The following is a 16,343-nucleotide window of genomic DNA, read 5'->3' on the forward strand; positions in this document are numbered from 1 at the left end:
AAATTTTTTCGGTTAATTTGGTCGGTTAACCGAATTAACCAAAAATTATATGTTTTTTATTTTTGATTAAAAATTAATCGAATTAACCGAATTGAATCCCTACATAATTAAATTATTTTTAGACTTTTAGACTTTAGTTTTAGTTTTAGTTTTAGTTTTAGTTTTAGAATTTTATTTTTATTTATTAAATTATTTGTAATTTTTATGATTGGGTTGGGTTGGGTAATTGGGTTGGGTTGAATACTTGAGTTTGGATTGGGTTTAGGTGAATAGTGGGCCTATTTATATATTATAATTTTATTTATTAATTTTTTCGGTTAAACTGAAAAAAATGGATTAACTGGCCGGTTTCGAACCGAATTAATCGTTAACCGAAAAATCAAAAAATAATTAACCAACCCCCAACCAAAAAAATTCGATTAACCGACCGATTTACCGAATTTGGTCGGTTAACCGAATTTTTTTGATTTTATCCAAATTTTGCACACCCCTACCAAAATGTGTCCAAGTCCAAAACAAAAAATTAAAGTGTCAATCGGAAAATTTAACCGCAACATATATGTTAACCTTAAAAAAAGAAAAAAAAGTTGTAAAGAAATTGGGATCCTCTTTTTCAAAAATGCCGATTTTTAAAAAAAATTGAATTAGGTCAGTTTCTAGAAAAATTACGGGATTAGGTCGAAAATGTTTCTAGTTGGAAGCGTTTTCTTTCTGGTTCATTTTTTTAGGGTTAAGGTTTTGATTTTTGTTAAAGTAGGGTTAGGGTTAGGGTTTTGTAGATTTTAGTGTTTTATGGTTTAGGGTTAGGATTTAAAGTTTTTTATATTTTTTAAGTTTTCTATATATTCTTTAGATTTTTTATAATTTTTTGAGTTGTAAAGTTAATAATTATTTAATTTGATATTTACAACAATCGTATATTTGAATTATTCGAATTGTAAAATTTGATTCGATTCAAAATCAAAACTCGAACTACTTGATTAACTCTTAGTTTGTAAATTTTTATTTTTATTTTTTCAAATGCAATTGAGTTTTGATCACCTGTAGCTTACAGAGGTTGAGGTCGATCAATTTTTTTTAGAAAATAATATCCCGGAACCCCGAAATGCTTGATGGGTAAGTGGGAAATTGTAGGAGTTGAATATGGTAGTGAGAAAACGCTCCATTCAAGTTGTTACCCAATAAATCATTGTGTGCAAACCAAAAGGTTGACCGACATTTACTCGGATACGTGACAACATGGATATTCGGGAGTAAACAAATCAACCAAGGTTATGTGGGTGGTGTAGGAACCGAGGACATACAATGCCATCAAGTTAGAGTCGTATAACCCGAATCATTGTTAAAGAAATAATACAGTGGTAAAACTAGGGGATCTGTGGAGGGCTTAAACTACACTTCTTCTATTTGACATTATTTGGAATAAGTTTTCCAACCTTTAAATAGATGTAGTCGAAACTCCTTATGTATCATTCGATTTTCAGCATTAGTGAATTTTCTTCTTCTTTACTCATGATTTTTTCCCGAAATGGTTGTCATATAAAATCTATGTGTTTTTATTTTTCTTTCTTATTACTTTGCGATTGTTTTATATTTTCATTATCGATGTTCAATTTTACAAACTGGTATCAGAGCTTTTTCAGGTTGCTTGTTTAATGGTGACAATGAAGTACGATATTTTGCTGTTGGATCACAACACCAGATTCGCGTTGTGGCAGGTAAAGATGTAGACAGTTTTTGCGCAGATGGATTTGGAGGATGTATTGCTAGGGTTAGATAAAATGTCTTCGACATTGACGGATGAAGAGAAAAAGCATATAGATTGAAAGGTTTTAACACAATTACAACTGCATCTGTCGAATGAAATTCTACAGGACATGTTGAAGAAGAAGACAACGCTGCATTATGGTTAAAGCTGTAGCAGCTATGCATGTCAAAAACCCTAACTAACAAGTTACATATGAAGTATACGTCTTTATGTTCATTGTTTGGAGGAAGGTGCGTCTATGCACGAATAGTTAACTATGTTTAAAGAAATTTTCTTATACATAGAGGCTATGGAGGTTCAGTATGATAAAAAAAGATTTAGGGTTAATTCTACTTTGTTCATTGCCCCTATCTTATTGAACCTAGATATAAAGTAAGACTGGCTGGAAAATGTTACAGTCAGATTCCAGGTATAGAATTTACAGATGTGTTTTCTCTAGTTTGAAGCATAGTTTGATTCGAGGCTTACTTGGTATTATGACCATGTATGATTTAGAGCTTGAGTAGTTATATGTAAAAACAATGTTCTTACATGAAGAAATTGAGGAAGATACTTACATGCAACAACCAAAGGGTTTTATAGTCTCAGAAAAGGAGGACTATGTTTACTTACTGAAAAAGTCCCTTTATGACCTAAAACAGTCACCAAGGTAGTCGTACAAGAGGTTTAATTCATTTATAACTACTCATGATTTCAAAAGAAATAGCTTTAACAGTTGTGTTTATTTTAAGAAAAATAGTGATAGTTCATTTGTATATCTACTCCTTTATGTTGATGGCATGTTGATAGCAGTCAAAGATAAAGGAGGGATAAGAAAGGTCAAAGCCCAACTTAGTGGAAATTTTGAGATGAAAGATTTAGGAGCAGCAAATAAGATACTTGGCGATTACTGAGTCTTGTAAAGAAGCTATTTGGTTAAAGGGACCCTTTAGTGAATAAATACCTTTAGATCAGTACAGTGTTTTGTGATAATCAGAGTGTCATCTTCCATATGAAAGATCAAGTATTTCATAAGAGAACAAAGCACATTGATATTTGGTATCATTTTGTGTGTGATATTATTGCTCGTGGTGATATTGCTGTGAGCAAAGTTAGTACTCATGATAATCTTACAAATATGATGACTAAGTCACTTTTTATAACCAAGTTTGAGCATTGCTTGGACTTGGTTGGTGTTCATTGTTGAAGAATACTCCTTTAGGGGTTTTATAGAAGAGGTGGGGAACTTGTTCGTTGAGAATTCGTATCAAGGTAGAGATTGTTAGAGTTGTGTGACTCGAATCCTTATTAAAAAATAATACAGTAGTAAAATTAGGGGACCTGTGGAGGGCTTAAACTACATTTCTTCTATTTGACATTGATTAGAATAAGGTTTTGCAACCTTCAAATAGATGTAATCAAAACTCCTCTTGTATCATTCGATTTTCAACATTAGTGAATTTTCTTCTCCTATCCCTGTGGTTTTTTTCCCAAAAATATTTCCAAGTAAAATCTTTGTGTTTTATTTTTCTTTCTTATTTCTTTGCGATCGTTCTACATTGCCATTATTCACGTTCAGTCTTACACGTCATGTCTATATCGACGGGATTATATAAGGACAACACTTCATTAACCAATTTATTATTTTTTTAACTGAAATATATTTGTTGATTTTTTTCATTCATACTCAAGTTTTTTGTAATTTGTAAATACGTGTTTTTATTACACTATAGAGAACAATATAATATACAATTTTATTCTATTTTTCTCATGTAGACTTGATTCAACAATATAAAATGACAACGATAACCAATTTTGATTAAAAAATGATATTTATTTAAAACATTTCACATCCAATATTGATATAATATTATCAACTATAACTTAGCTAAATAATTAAAATTTACATGAGAAGTACAAAAAGAAAATAATTTATATCCTCAATCAAAATGTGTGCCACAACGAGGTGGTTTTCGGTTGCGAGTCGAATTTCCTCTTCATTCAAGCTATATATCGGCCTCATCGTCTTCATCATTACATCCACCTTTAGGTACAGGTTGTGGTATCGACCTTTTATCTTCTTCGCTTTCATCCGTGGTTGATTGCAGAGTGCTTCTTGGTTGCCATTGTATATCTTCTATTCTAGAAACAAGTGGTTACGAAGATGGTCTACCTTAGTAGAACAATGACCCCGGAGGTGTTATCGACACCATAGACATATAACCATATTCTGTCCCATACACCAATGGCAAAACAATCAGACTTCTAGTCGGCACCCCTAACATAAATAACTTATATGTTATCGTCAGAGTCTGAAACGTCAATGGCATTGGCGTGTAATATGCCGGGGACGAAGGTAGTGGTTCAAAAATAAAACCTAGCATCAATATAGAAGAAAACAAATGTGGTGCTTGTCAAAAAGTGACGAGGTTTGTGAAAGCACCAGAATAAGTTGAGTCATATTGACCGGCTGGTGGTGTATCCATCAGTGTTGGTTTTTGCATTGGCGTAGATGATGGACCCGCCGCGTTAACTGCTCCAAACCTTGGATGCCTAGGCGCCCATCGTGGCTTCCTCGTATGACGTTGTCAACCCTTCATCTCTTCCGCTAATAGATATGGTTTACTATAGTATCTAAATCATGGCATGTACTCTAGATAGCAGGCTAACTCCGGGACGATAATGGCCTTGCGAGTAGATAAAAAGTCATACCTATTGTTCCAAATGTTGATATATTCCGCATGGAATATATGCCAATTTTCATTTGTTCTCTCCCGCAAGTCGATATGGTGCAGATCTTTGATGTTTTAGAGTGTTAGCGGAGTCGTTTTCCTAAATTCAAACTGCCACATAAATCTCTTTGATTCGTGCATCTCCACTGTAGTGTACACTACCAATGGCACCCTCATGTGTCAGATGTTGGGATTCACCAAGAATTCAAACAGAATGCATTCTTGAATTCTCGGATCGGAGTATGTTGTCCATTCAAACTATATTAAAATAATAAAAATTTTAATTATATATACTATTAATTTTTAAATAAACTACGTTAATATTATATAATTCAAATTTAAAAAATGCATACATTTGCTTCCGATCATTGATCTAACAGAAGTTGTATATCTTAAAGCTTCTCCGTAGTCCCACGTAACTCAGCACATGGTTCCACCTATTGAAATAATATGTTAACACAATAATTTAAAATTTAAATAATTTTATTATGATAAATATATTATCTAATAAATTTTACCTTGTTATGAATGAGAATGTATAAGGGTAGTTCGCTTGAAGACATAAAAATGGCAGTCAGTACCACACCCATAATTGCAGTAGTAACATGCAACCACTGATTTTATTTGTGGTTCCATCGTTCAACAGATCTACCGATACAATGTCGCAAACACAACTGACCCCCAACACGTCTAAAGTCCACGAGTTTTAGTAGTCACCTTAAACGGATAAGATTTCATGATTTATCAGGCATTAAGAGACCCTCGATGATCATAAAGATGTACGCCCGAGCGTGTTGTTCTCTTTAGACTTCACTCAATTCCGCATCAGCCCACCAAAATTTCTTTTCAACTAATTCATTTCTATTTAGGCTTCATAAATCGTGTCTGAAACCCTCCTAAAAGTTACTCGCATACACCTCTTCAATCAACTGTGACAACTAACCCAGTTACTACCGGCCCATCCACCGATAACCTGAGCAGTAACTGCACGTCCTCAAGTGTGACAATACACTCGTCTTATGGAAGATGAAATGTGTGCGTATCGAGTCTTCGCCTTTCCGCCAACGCGTTTACAAGTGTGGAGTCCAATTCACACCCCCTACCCATACGAGTCACATGCAAAAATCCCTCATCTCTCAAGTATGGTTCGATTAAGGACAGTAGAGGAGCGGGTAGCTTACAAATATACATCTCTAAAATCCGATCTTCCAACTATATTAAAAAAATACATATTATTAAATTTTAGTAGAACAAGAAAATATTTAAATTAAATTAGATTAAATATAATAAAAAATTCTTACCATTTGTAATTGATCAACCGAAATGTGCTTGTCATTCAAACGAATTAGAGATTTTTTCATTACTAATTTTAAAAATACGAAATAAATTGTAATGCAAAAATTAATTTAAAAAACCTTAATACAAATTTAATAAAAAAAGAGTTGAGAAATTAAGAAACAATTGAGAGAGAGATGAGTTGAGATGGAATTGAAAAAAAAATTGGGGTTTATATAGAAAAAAATAGCTGTTACTTGGAGGCGGTCGCTTCCAACTAAAAATTTTTAAAAAATCGACTTCATCCAATAATTTTTTTTAAATAATCTTAAGTATTTCACCCCATTATTTGTCTAAATCGGGCCACTGGGCCACTGTGTTTTAAAATTCAACGATACAAATTCAAACCGGCCCTCCGTTGCTTCCTCTTCTTTCTCATCAATTTGCTTGTACTTATCATAAACAATGTAGCTGACTGAATTAAGTGTTAGGGCTAGTTCTTCTACCCGGTGGAAAAACACTTTTACACCTAAAAGTGCTTTTGGGTGAAAAGTAAAGAAGAACACACTTCATTTGGGGTTAAATTTTCAACTTCTTTGAAGCACTTTTGGGCAGATGAAAAAGCAAAAATTTATAGCTTTTCAGCCAAAAAGTGCTTCTAAGCTGCTGTTTTACTTTTTTACCCACACACACAAACTGGTACTTTGCTCTCATCTCTTCTCTCATCTCTGGTTCTTTGTTCATCTGCTGCTTCTTTGATCCTCTGCTGGTGCTGGTTCTTTGTTCTTCTGCTGGTGCTGGTTCTTTCTTCCTCTGCTGGTTATTTGTTCCTCTGCTTGTACTGGTTCTTTGTTCCTCTGCTGGTGCTTTGTTCCTCTTCTCCACCACTGGTGAGTTTATCTTTTTTTTCATACGATGAGTTTTGTTGCCTGAACTTTTATGCATGATGAAACAGATGGTATTGGCTGCTAAGATAATGGACAAAACAAATTATGTTAGCATAGGGTTTCTGGAATCAAAACCCAAACCGAATTTTAACTCTTTCTTTGTTTTGGCTTGCTTTATTTATTTGGGGGGTGTAATACATGCATTCATCCTAACAAAAACTAAAAACATTGAGTTAAAATAGAAAACATGTTTCTTTGTCTCTGTGTCTCTCTCTATCCGTATCCATCAGTTCTGAAAACCCGGATTCGATGTTCTACCACTCCCACCAAATACAGCAATCCCTTAATGCAATCTTTGAGTTCCTGTATAACAACAGACCAATCAAGGTGGTAAAGCACAAACCTTCGCAAAGGAAACAAAACCTCATCTCTACGCGTGCACTTTTACTTAAAATTCAGTATTAAACCTCTGCTATAACAAAACACAATTCAACTACATTCTACATTTCATCATCTTCAATATTCATCAATCCACATGCAACATTTCTCTAGAAGATGCATTTTACAATGTTGATTCCGTTCCATTTCCTTAGTTCCGTTCCCTCTAGGTTACAAATTCATTAAGTATATCTCCAATTAAAGTCAAATCAATCTCATCATAGCTTCGAATTTGATCTTAAAAGAAAAAAACTCATTGCTTATTGGTAAATTTGATCTTATTCGAGATTAGAATCCTGCCAACAGGAGTAGAATAAAAAAAAGCATTGGAGCTTTGAAAATGACATTGGTGAGACCAGAGTGGAAGGCTTTAGAAGCTTTTAATCCTAGATGGGCAGCAGAATGGGATCTAAAAAACACAAAAACTGCACTAAGGGTGGCAACTCCGGTGTAAACTCCTATCAACATGCTATTGGTCATGTTAGGAATTTGAATGGCAAATGCCAGCCAATAGGTCGAAGTGGCCTGAAGAACAACAATGGTAAGTTGAGTTAAAATGCTTAAAGATAGATAAACGGATCCTTTTGAGATAGAAACATAATCCATGAATGGCTTCCATCCAACATCGCCGATCTCCACTTCTTCATCTTGTGTTAATTGTACTCCAGGCGGACCCTTCACCGAGATCTCCCCTTCACTGTTCTGTTTAGTTGGAGAACATCCGTTAAACATCACAGGAGCTAGCCCTTTTGATTCTCCTTCACCTTGACCATTCAAAGAACCTAATGTTGTTATGAATCTCTATGAGCATTCACAAGCTGCTCAAATGTTGTCCCAGCCATCAATAGCTCTTCATAGCTTCCTGATTGAGTAATTTGTCCACCATCCATAACCTAAGGAAAAAAAGGGAGAAATTATCCTTCTGAAAAACCAGAAAAACACATGAATGGATAAATAAATTATGAACATAAATTTGAACTTCGTGTTTACCAAAATTCTATCAACTTTAGAGAGAAACTCCACTTGATGAGTTACCAGGACAACAGTTTTCTTCGCTAGAGCAGTCATAACACAATCCTGCAATCATAAAAAGCTAACTTTTATCATACTGCAAAGAAAATAAATAATAGTATTATACATCAGAGTTCTATACTGAAATGAAGCTTTTTCATATTGAACAAAACAAAAGCTGTATGTGTATCAACAACACTGAAAGGGTCATCAAGAAGATAGATGTCGGCATCATTATAGATCACTCGAGCAAGTTGAATCCTTTGCTTCTGCCCTCCACTCATGTTAATCCCTCTTTGACCTATTTCCGTGAGATCACCATGATCAAAACTATTGATATCTTTATCCAGAGCACAAACGTTAATGGCTTTGTCATATTTGTCTGCATCCATCGGCTTTCCATAGAGTATGTTGTCACGAATTGTCCCACTCTGGATCCATGAAACTTGAGAAACATAGGCAATGGATCCAAACACGCTAACCTAAAACAAGCATTAAGGGAAAAAGAACTATAATCAGTGACAAGAAGACATAATGCTTAATGCATGTGCATGTAGGAATACTTGTTTTGCAACTCACCGTTCCTGAAAGTTTCGGCATCTCTCCCAGCATTGCATACAAGATTAAGGATTTTCCAGCCCCGACCGGTCTACAAACAGCTATCTTCTGCCTTCTTTTTATTTCCAACTCCACATTTCTAAGTGTTGGAATTGCAATTTCAGGAACCCAACTGAAATTTCCTGCTTCTACTGTCACACTTTTATCAGAATTCTGCAGGGGAAATCTCCTTACTTCATCATTCCTGAGTTCATCATCAAGAAGAAAAGTGTTGATTCTGTCAAAAGAAACTTTGACTTGTATAAATTATTTGCAAGAAAACAAACTGATCATAAAATTACGAATTGCAAATCTACAATAAATGATACAAAACATTATCTTATTATGCGATTTCCTTCCCCTTTCATTCCTCAGTTTCCTTCCCCTTAGGTTACAAATTCATAAATATAGCTCCAATTAAACTCAAAACAGAGATCAATCTCATCATAGCTATAAATTTAAATTATCTTATTCTACGATTTCCAAGCAAACGGAGCATAAAGTTACAAATCGCAGTCTACAACAATTTCATTAATCTTGAATCTAAAACTTCTCCATCCTGAAGCTAAGTAATAATCAATCCAAAACATTAGTAGAAAAAGGTTGGGGAAGAGACAAGAGAAAGATTATCAAGTGAAAGACAAACGCAGTTTAAACAACCAAAAGAATAAAAAAGATCTATGGAAATTTTTTTTCCTCTTATTCTGATTTGAAGATTACTTTTTGGTTCCTTTCTCACTTTCCTTAAATAAATTTCAATTTGGCAAAATGTATGAGGAGAGTGAAAAGAGCGAGAGGTAATGAGATTAATAGTGAAGAAGAGACCCTTTGAGAAGAAAAACGCTGAAAGAAAAGCTTTATTTTGGATCATCAAATAAAAATAAGAAATAAGAAAACATACCCTTTTTTTCCTTGGCGTTTGCTTGTGAGAGGAAAGATATGAAAATTATATTAAGAAATAAAATATATGAACTATTTTGGTAACTGTACGCACATTGGCATAATAGGAATTTTTTTAACCGTGGGATAAGATTTGTTCATACAAATGAACAATCAAACGGTGGCGATTACATTTGAAGATGGCATGTAATTTTGATTAAATGATGGCCCAATATATTTATTAAAAAATATATAATTTTGATTCAAATGGTAAAATTAGATGTAAAAAATATTATTTAAGTTTTATCATTTTACCATGTTAATCAATTTCTTGGATTACTTCATTATTATCATTATTACTGTTATTTGTTCATGTATATAGTTAAAATTTTGATACACATGCAAAAATATATACTTATGTCACATTTGATTTTCTTGATTGCTTTACTGGCTGAAACGAATCTGTTCGTATACACAATAGATGAGTACTTCGGCGGTTGAAGTTAGTAATGAAAAAGTAAAAGCAATGTGAGATAAGAGATTGACAGAAATATTTTGTGATATTTGTATTAAAGATATACTGAAAGGCAATAGGCCTGGTACTCATTTCACAAGAGATGGATGGTTGAAAATAATGACCAGCTTTGAGAAAGAAACGGGCAAGGGTTTTTCACAAAGACAACTTAAAAATAGGTGGGATGTCCTAAAAAAAGAATGGAAAGCTTGGAAGAAACTTAAAGGCGAAGATACTGGTTTAGGGTGGAATCCTATAAAAAGAACCATTGATGCATCGGATGAATGGTGGGAGAGTAGGCTCCAGGTACATTAATAATTCTAAATATTTTTTATTTTTTTTCTTATTTATGATGTTATTGATAATTATTGTTATTAAACTATCATTTTATATGTAGGTTGTGCCTGAAGCTAAAAAATTTAGAACATCGGGCATTGATCCTAAATTCGAAGGGAAGTTGGACCAAATGTTCATGTGGATAGTTGCAACGGGTGATAAAGCATGGGAACCTTCTTCTGGTACACTTCCTAGTGATTTTTTTGAGGATGTTAACAACGAAATACCTGAAGAGAATGAAGAAGAAAATATGAGAAATGATGTTCACATTTTAAATGATGTTCACATTTCAAATGATGTTCACATTTCAAATGATGTTCAAATTGATGGACACAGTCAAAAAAAGAAAAAAACCCTGAGATGTCAAGTTCACATTTTAAAACTGGAAGAAAGAAATTCTCAAAGCAAATTGGAGGGGCTGCAAGATTGTCAAGTCAAATAGAAAAATTATGCAATGCAGCTGACAGTATGAGTCAAGCCACATCTAGTTTGACTCCTATTATGGATCCATTTGGTATTCCACAAGCAGTCAAAATGCTTGACAGCATGTCGGAAGAAGTTCCAGAAGCTAGTCCGCTATACTTTTTCGCACTTAGATTATTGCTCAATAAGGACAAGCGGATTATGTTTTTATCAATTAACCCCAAGATTAGAGCTTTGTGGCTTAAGACGGAAATGAAGGATAGTTGAAAATTTTCTGATCTTTTAAGGTTCAAAAATATCTATTATATGACTAAACAACAATGCTAAACTAGTTTTATCAACAGTTATTTATGTTTGGTTTTTGGATATTGAATTTATGTTCTACTTATTTATGTGTAATCTAGTTTTGTTAAAAGTTGTTTATGTTTGGTCTTTAGATATTGAATTTATATTCTACTTATTTTTTACTAAATTAGTTTTATCAATAGTTGTTTATATGTGATTTTGGATATAAAATTTATTCACAGGTGATGAGTATAGTTGAGGATTATACCGGTGATGAAAGTGACGATGAAAGGGAAAAGAAAGATATTTTACAACGCATGGAATATTTTAACCGATTATTTGTTGTTGCATCTTCTTCCGTGCAATTATATTACGAGAAGTATATATTGAGGCAATCATGCATGGATTCAACACAATCAGGTGAGACATGGATCCGAGAGATCCTTGACGGTCAGGAATAACGTTGTATGATTAATTTTAGGATGTCTAAAATGGTATTCACAAGTTTGCTAAGAGTTTTGGAGACAAGATACAACTTGCAAGCTTCAAGAAACATATCTTCTACTGAAATGTTGGGAATTTTTTTATACATCTTAGGCACTGGTGCAAAAGTTTCCCAATGTCGAGAAAGATTTCAAAGGTCTGGATCAACAATAAGTCGACACTTTGCAGTTGTGCTTGAGAAAGTTTCAAGGATGGCCACTGATCTAATTGCACCCGAAGATCCTTTTTTTAGCTCAATACCTGAACAAATACGTAATGATTCTAGATATATGTCACATTTTAAGGTTAAAATTTAATTTTATATCATTATATTTTAATATATTTGGTCGACTAAAAATATGCACGAGATTAATATGATTATTTGTTCAATATTGCATAGGTGCAATTGATGGTACTCACATTGCGGCTATTCTTCCACCAAATGAACAAATTCCCTATATTGGAAGAAAAGGTATCCCGACTCAAAATGTTATGGCAATATGTGATTTTAATATGTGTTTCACATTTGTCATGGCTGGATGGGAAGGATCGGCACATGACACTAGAATATTTCTTGAAGCAATTCGAGATCCAAAATACAAATTTCCGCACCTTCCAAATGGTTAGATATTTTATTTATATGTGATTTTTTAAATAATAAAGTATAAGTTCTTTAATTGATAATTTTTATTAAAAAAATTCTTGAATTAATTGTTTGTTATATTATGACTTGTAGGAAAATATTATCTTGTTGATTCTGGATATCCTCAAATGAAAGGTTATCTTGGGCCATATAGAGGTCAGCGATATCATTTACCTGACTTCCGTAGAGGTAGACCGATATCTGGTAAAGAAGAGATATTCAATCATTCACATTCATCATTACGTAGTGTGATTGAACGAACTTTTGGTGTTTTGAAAAAAATGGGCCATTTTAAGGGATATGCCAAGTTATAGTTTTGAAAAGCAGACGATGATCGTTGTTGATACAATGACGATACACAATTTTATCCGAAAACATGTCAGCCGAAATGATGCAGATTTTATGGAATACGAAGATATTAATTGGCCATATGAGAATAATATTGATTCAGAAAATGCGCATGGTCGAGAAAATGATGATGATGATGATGATGACGACGACGATGATGATAGTGATGATGACGGTGAATCAAACAATTCAAGTGGTTTTGAAATGGAATTAACAAGAGATGCTATAGCTTCTAGTTTAATGAATTCACTTTAAATTGTAAATGCTACTGTAAAATTTTTAGTATTTATATTTGATATATAAATATTATCCCTTTTTAAAACTTTAATCCAAATATATGTAATATTTTAATTTGTTAGGTTTATGTTTTTTATGTTATGTTAATATCTAATATGAGTTATATATTCAAATACATTTTAAAATAAAATAATACAAATGTGTTAAAAGCATTAATTAAAAATAAAAAATAATTTTTAAAATGATACAATTGTGTCAATATCTAATTACAAATTTTTAATTATTATATTTAAATATTTAAATATAGTTTATATATTCTAATTAAATTTAATAAATAATTAATATTAATTACTAAAAATATTTAAAATTAATATTATATATTAAAATATTAACAATAAGTTATAATAAATTATTTTTTTAATATTTTTGCTAAAATATCATAATATTAACTAATTTGAACATTATTTAAATACATATTTGTTACTTTATAATATCATGTCTAAAATGGACATTTTATTCTTCAAAAATACTTTTTGACAACAATACCAAACACTCAAATTTCTCAAAAGCACTTTTCCACAGAACTTTTCAAAAGCAATGAAAAACTGGCCCTTACTCAGCTTAGATACACTAACTTACTTAAAAAGTTGGATTATAAATTAAATACAATATATTTATAAAATATTTTTAATAATTTTATCTTTTAAAATAAAATAAAATAAAATAAATTTCCATATACCAAAAGAATAAAATAAAATTACTTTCCTTAATTGAATAATGCCTTTTATTTTTACTCTGTAAAAATCCCATACTAAGATATAATTTTTTCAGTTTAGTAGTATAATATCTAATATTATTTTTTAAGTATTTGATTGAGTTGATGTTATTAATAAAAGTTTCAACACAATTAAAAAATTATCAGAATTTTTTTGTAAAATAATAAATATTATTTTTATATAAATTTAAAAATATTTAGATTTAAACTTAAAAGGCCTTTGAACTCATATAAATTGAAATCAAATTTTTATTTAATTTAATTAAAAAACATGTAAGATGGGTGTTAACTTGATAAAGTGATATAGGGAAGGGAGCAAAATGAGGGCCACTTGAACCCTTCAAATATCGTTCTTTTTGGCGACTCTCACTTCAACTCCCAAAGCGCTTGCCGTTTCCCTCTAACATTACTCCTTTTCCTAATAGCTTTACAAAATTTTCAATAGAATGAAAACACAAGTTGAGTTTTGGGTGTGAAAGCAAAACAGCATAATCAGGAGTGATAAAAAGAAAAAGAAATGCTTGTCTTCTTCTTTACACATAGTTCTTTCTCTCTTATCTTTTCGGTGTGGGATGATATTTATTATCTCATTTGGGGATGAAATTAAATTGCTTACCGACATAAAACTACTCCATACAGGGAAAATATATTTGGGATTGGGACCCATTTCCCATACCATACCATGCATCTCTATAATTCGCATCCATCCGCCAAAACAATGTAATTTTCTTTTTACTTACTCCTAACATGCCGGGGGAGTGAGGATCTTTGAATTGCGTGTTCATGGGTTTTCCCCTTTTTCTTTCTTCTTTTAGTTAATGCGTGGATCTTATGGGTTAAGCTATGTCTCATTATTAGGCCCATCCGTGTTTCAAGATTAAGGATTTCAACTAAAAGGAGATTTGAATAGCTTGGTTAGGTCTCGACAAACATGTCAGTATTAGAAGACCCACCGTATGCCGATCTATTCCTGTATACCATTTTTCTAGAAAGCAAACCACTCTCAAATATCTTTTGACACTTCCATTTCTATCCTCTCGTGCAACTTTATAATTAGATATTTGTAATTGAGAAATGATTATATATATTTTTAAATAAAGACACAAAACCCCTCAAGTATTATTATTTTTTATTTCAATCAAAAATTTATTTATTGATTTTTATATAATTTTATAATTATATTTACATAAATTTGGTTTTTTCCACCTACACTAGTGCCATTATCTTATAATGATTATGATCACATTTGATATACAATGATATTAAGCTATATAAATAATTTTTATCCTCAACTATTTTGATTAAAATGTTAAAGTTGGATTTTTGTTAAAAATGTATATTATAACTTATGTTGAGATTTATTTTCTTTTTTAATTAAAAACGTGTTTTTTTTCTAAAAAAATTGTGGCCCTAAAGGCTTCTTCTCTTGATGACATACGTACAACTATTTTATTTCTCTTTCTTTAGTTTTTATAAAATAATTATCAAATTACAATTTTGATCTCTCTCCTACGATTAGATCTGAAAATTAAATTTTATATTTTGATTTGACATAATTTGGTCCTCTACTTTAGGATGACATGATTAATCCAAATTATTAATAGCTTTAACTATTCCAATTAAAATGCTAACGTGAATTTAAAAAAGGAATGAGCTGTAAGATTAGCTTGAACAAGTTTGCAAGCTGGTTTGTTGATGATGATCTTCTTTGAGATGATTGTAACTTTAAACTTTGTCTTTTCGAGAGATTAAACTACTAGGTATGCCAGAAATTTGTACACACAATTTTCAAGTCAAAAGTTGACTTCAAAAATTTAGAGTCAAATTTATTGATAACTTTGTAAAAAAAAATTATAATCTTTAGGAATTTCTTAAATAAATCTTTTGAATACAAAGAAATTCTCCTTTGATTCTTCTTTTCAATTTGGCTTCGATCCTAAGATTGTCTAGACTTGGTCTTGAATGGATGCAAATTACTCTAAGGGTCATATTGACTTGCTCTTGAAACAAATTTGGACCTCCTTTTCAATTTATTTGGGCCGAAAGTGGTTTTCTTTGGAAACTACTTTTATCTCCCTTTCTAAGGTTAAACTGGATTATAAAACGATTTTTCTTCAAAACTGATGTGATGTTCTTTAGAACTTCTTCAAGTTCTTCGACTTTTTCAAAACTTGTGAATGTATAAAATGACTTAGGTGACCCTTTTTTATAGTGCCTATTGCTTGAATAAAAGAGAATTCTAATAGACATTACCTACTTAATTTGATTTTTCTACAAGAACTTAAACTTTTTTATTTATTATTTATCTATTATTATTTTAATTAATTAGAGATAAAATCATCATTTAATATTATAACATAATTATTTTATTTTTTAATTAGTGATAATATAAAATTTTATTATTTATCTCTTAATTAATTTAAATTAATTAGAGAAAAATAATTATAACACAAATATGATGTCATCATTTTTTATCATGGTAAATTTGGCTTCACCTATGTTAATTTCAACTTGACACGTGTCACTTCGTAATTGGTCTGAGAATTTCTTCAACTATACACATGCATGTATCTTTGAACTACGACGCGATTGAAGAAAAATGATAGTTCAAAGATACATGGAATGTTTTTTAGGATGGTTGATTATTTTTATGGGTTGAGTTGAGTCATAGGTAAATCAGTTGAATATGATATATTTTGTCTAAATTATCACCAATTTAATGGAAAAATTAAT

The 16,343-nt window shown here is 31.6% G+C and overlaps 3 protein-coding genes across 4 annotated transcripts; 2 read left to right on the forward strand and 1 right to left on the reverse strand.

Moving 5' to 3' along the window:
- Window positions 1-6,066: 6,066 nt before the first annotated feature.
- Window positions 6,067-12,915, forward strand: LOC107922301 (putative nuclease HARBI1). 2 transcript variants are annotated; one of them, XM_041087376.1, is made up of 5 exons: window positions 6,067-6,644; window positions 11,367-11,544; window positions 11,722-11,880; window positions 12,008-12,229; window positions 12,344-12,908. In XM_041087376.1, exons 2-5 carry the CDS (start codon window positions 11,370-11,372, stop codon window positions 12,562-12,564), a joined length of 777 nt encoding a protein of 258 aa, XP_040943310.1. In that variant the 5' UTR covers window positions 6,067-6,644; window positions 11,367-11,369; the 3' UTR covers window positions 12,565-12,908. The 2 variants fall into 2 exon arrangements, with proteins under 2 accessions (XP_040943310.1, XP_040943311.1); XM_041087377.1 differs by having other exon boundaries at window positions 6,083-6,644; window positions 11,722-11,912; window positions 12,344-12,915.
- LOC107922302 (ABC transporter C family member 8) lies at window positions 7,343-9,638 on the reverse strand. The gene is made up of 5 exons (XM_041087378.1): window positions 9,589-9,638; window positions 8,670-8,892; window positions 8,290-8,572; window positions 8,070-8,156; window positions 7,343-7,972 (listed from the first exon to the last, which is right to left on the reverse strand). The coding sequence occupies exons 2-4, from the start codon at window positions 8,700-8,702 to the stop codon at window positions 8,086-8,088; spliced, it is 387 nt and encodes a 128-aa protein (XP_040943312.1). The 5' UTR covers window positions 8,703-8,892; window positions 9,589-9,638; the 3' UTR covers window positions 7,343-7,972; window positions 8,070-8,085.
- Window positions 9,767-11,190, forward strand: LOC121203229 (L10-interacting MYB domain-containing protein). Its single transcript, XM_041086389.1, has 3 exons — window positions 9,767-9,773; window positions 10,100-10,386; window positions 10,478-11,190. Exons 1-3 carry the CDS (start codon window positions 9,767-9,769, stop codon window positions 10,856-10,858), a joined length of 675 nt encoding a protein of 224 aa, XP_040942323.1. The 3' UTR covers window positions 10,859-11,190.
- Window positions 12,916-16,343: the final 3,428 nt, after the last annotated feature.

This window comes from Gossypium hirsutum, chromosome D01 (assembly GCF_007990345.1).
Source record: "Gossypium hirsutum isolate 1008001.06 chromosome D01, Gossypium_hirsutum_v2.1, whole genome shotgun sequence".
NCBI lineage: Eukaryota > Viridiplantae > Streptophyta > Magnoliopsida > Malvales > Malvaceae > Gossypium > Gossypium hirsutum.